At 59.8% G+C, this 3,097-nt stretch overlaps 1 protein-coding gene across 1 annotated transcript in view; it reads left to right on the top strand.

Annotated features, from left to right (window-relative positions):
- LOC113217695 (homeobox protein homothorax) overlaps nt 1–3,097 on the top strand; it is a gene marked incomplete in the record, with an annotated part of 173,868 nt that overhangs the window by 144,799 nt on the left and 25,972 nt on the right. The window contains 1 exon segment of the mRNA XM_052264880.1: nt 362–438. Coding sequence (XP_052120840.1) covers nt 362–438 — 77 coding nt within the window.

The raw sequence follows: 3,097 nt of genomic DNA, 5'->3' as shown, positions 1-3,097 counted from the left end.
CCCCCCTCTCTGTGTTTCCCCCCCACCTACCCTCTGCTACTTTTCCATCCGATGTCCTGTCCGTCACTCGCCACGAAAGCGGCACACACGCGAACACGCAGCGCGACAAACGACGAAAAGCAATTTGATTTTATCGGATCCTGATGAAGGTTAATAATCGTGGAATGTTTTAGTGCGTGTACTTTGCGCGGCGATGGTAGTAGCCCCTAAGTGAAATGGCTTTCCGTTTATGTACATGTGTATGTGTGTATATAGGAGTTGCATGTCGTCTGATCGAATGGAAGATACCTGAAATGACATCGTGTGACATTGTGAAACGACGCATTTTTCAACTCTGTTTTTTTCTTTTTCTCTGTTGCAGCATCCGTACCCTTCAGAAGACCAGAAGAAACAGCTGGCGCAGGACACCGGGCTAACTATTCTACAAGTCAATAATTGGTGAGTGAGTCCCTTGTCTGCTCGTTAGTCCGGCGGCCCCCGCCTGCCCGGGAGTTGGATCCACTTTTCAGGAGGGCTGCAGACGAGCCTTTCAAGGCCTTGGAATCGAAAGAGAGGAAGGGAAGGGAAGGGAAAGGAGAGAGAGGTGGGGTGCGGTGGGGCGTGGAAGGGGGAGGCTGACAGTAACGAATGGACCGGGAGGGCGACACTGGCTGCCCCGCTCGCTCCGCGCCGCCACCCCACCGTACTGGAGTACTGTATCGCGCTGCTGCACCGAGTGCGACGCGTGGAAGGGGTGCTCGCGGGCTGGCTCCGGTCACCACGAGTGTTGCCCTGAGTGCGAGACGAGTGCCCCAGGAATGCGCCAGTCCCCACCAGTCCTCGCCAGGCCGCGCTTGCAGGCCCCGCCGGCCCCATTCTGGGGGATTGATTAATCGCAGTAATTACTGATCAGCTCCCGTGCTAATTACACGGGGCCTGCTGCGCGCCGCCACCCCCTCGGATGGGGTGCCGAGAGCAAGGGAGGGAGCAAGAAAGTACTCCCGATAAGTTTCATTTCATTTTTTTTTCCCCTTCCTTCTTTTTTTTCTATGTATATTTTTATCTCACTTTCCAACTTAGAATGCGGGACTCGCGCGTTTCATTTCTTACTTCGCGCTCGCGCGCAAAGGAAATTCGCCCTTTTCCTGTTGGCACCACCTGGGTGAAAAATTTTGTGCGCGGCGGGCGCGGCGCCGTCGGCGTCCCTCCCTCCGCTCCGCTCTGTCCGCGCCGGGCCAACGTAATTAACGGCCGATCCCGGGGCTGCGCTGCGCCGGGCGCCCCTCCGCCACGCCACGCCCGGCGCAGCCCAGCCCGCCGGACAAACTACAATCGCTACCGAAATTGGATTATTTGGCGACTGATGGTTGTTGGGGTCCATGGCCTGGCGGGGCTGGCGTGGGAGTGGGGCGGCGGTGGCGGTGGGTGGCCGCCCCGTGGTGGTGGCCCGAGGGCAGAGCAGCGGGGCCAGGCAGCCACCGGCCGCCACCGCGCCGGACTCTGGGGGGCCATTTTCCTTGTTTGCGAAATGGAGAAAATCGGACTTGGGGGCGGAGAGCGGAGCCTGGGAGAGGTTTGGGAAAAAGGGGCAACGGGAAACTGTTTGCGGCCGAAGGAAAGGGGTATAAAAGGGATGGAAACGCTTGCTCAGTGGTGGCTGTTGGGTGTGTGAGGTGTGGGAGAAAGGGTTGCGCCCACGCGGCGGCGCGGCGGCGCGGTCCGCTGGGGACGCGCGGGTCGGGTGCGCTCGACTGAGAGGCATCCATCAAGGCCCTGACAGTCGTCGCACGGCGTGCTGCCCCCGCGCCCGCCCCCGCGCCCAGCCCGGCAAACACCACTAATTCGATCTCTGTGAAGCGAGCGCGAAGCCTGCTGTAGTAGTGTGGCGGCGTCCCTGCCCTGTAGCCCGTTCTTCTTAGTTTTTCGTTGCAGCTCCCTCGATGAAGGTTGGCCTCGCCTCGTCGAGGTGCAGTGTCGCGGCGCTCCCCTCGCTCGTGCTATTTGTCGGCGCGCAGTCGGTGACGAGCGTTATCGCGCCATAATCAGACGCCGCGGCCTGAATAATTGATCTAAATGTTGCTGTTTGGTGCCAACTAACGCGTTTTTTACTTCATAATTTTATTTTTTTTCGCCGCTCCCCCTCCCCGTTATTTTACATTTATGCCTCTCGGAGGGCGCGCCGACTTGGCTGGGGCGGTGAAGATGCAGAATAGGTGGGGAATGGGTCGTTCTCGTTGCTTGGCCCCGCCCTGCCCCGCTCCTGCCCCGCTCCTGCCCCGCTCCTGCCCGGCTCCTGCCTGGCCGGGGCGTACCTCCCAGGAAATTGCCTGGCACATCACTCTCTGCGCGCCTCCCTTCCCGGGGTGGGGCCCTGGCTCGACTCGGCTCTGCTCCCCAGTTCTCAACAGTTTTCCTCCTCTCCTGTTTCTGTCGTTTCCCAGCCCCGCATTTCGCCCAAAGTTTACCCGCTCCGACGATCCCGGATACTTGAATCATCTTACGAGAAAGTTTAAAAAGAATGATGTGCTGCCCCGTCCTTCCGCCGCCACCGCCGCTCTAGGCCCCTTTGACTTTTCCCCGCTCTTAAAAAATTTAACGTGACCGCCCGGCGGGGTTCGCCTCGCTGCCGTCGTGTCGATCCGTTTCAAGTCGATCCTGTAAAGTTGGGAAGTTTGGTGTGCGCCTGGGACCAGAGCGGATCCAGCGCGCGACACGGTCTGATCTGGTCTTAGGGCCGCCAACCCCAGGCGGGCCGTTCTACCGGCCGCAGCACGACCCCGGGCGCCCGCCGCAGGCCCGCCGGCACCCTGCCTCCCCCTCAGGCTCGCCGCTACGGCGCCCAGGATCGGACCCTTCCCGACCGACATTTTTTTCCCTTCGCTGTCGTTCCTCTGCTAGTTCCGGGGTCCCTATTTTCGGTCTCTCTTGAGAATCAACGCGCTCAGTTCTCTCTCTCTCTCTCTCTCTCTCTCTCCCTCCTCCCTCATGCACCCCTCCGCCCTGCGCTCCTTTCGCCCTCCACGCCGCCGCGCACTTTCTCTAGGGTTTTGGGGACATTCTGCGTGTCATCATCATTTTTCATACTCCATACCATTACTGTTTTCATCTCATTGTCCCA

Source organism: Frankliniella occidentalis, unplaced genomic scaffold, assembly GCF_000697945.3.
Source record: "Frankliniella occidentalis isolate FOCC.00 unplaced genomic scaffold, Focc_3.1 Scaffold22, whole genome shotgun sequence".
In the NCBI taxonomy this organism is placed as follows: Eukaryota; Metazoa; Arthropoda; class Insecta; order Thysanoptera; family Thripidae; genus Frankliniella; species Frankliniella occidentalis.
This window is presented reverse-complemented; position numbering and strand designations above follow the sequence as displayed.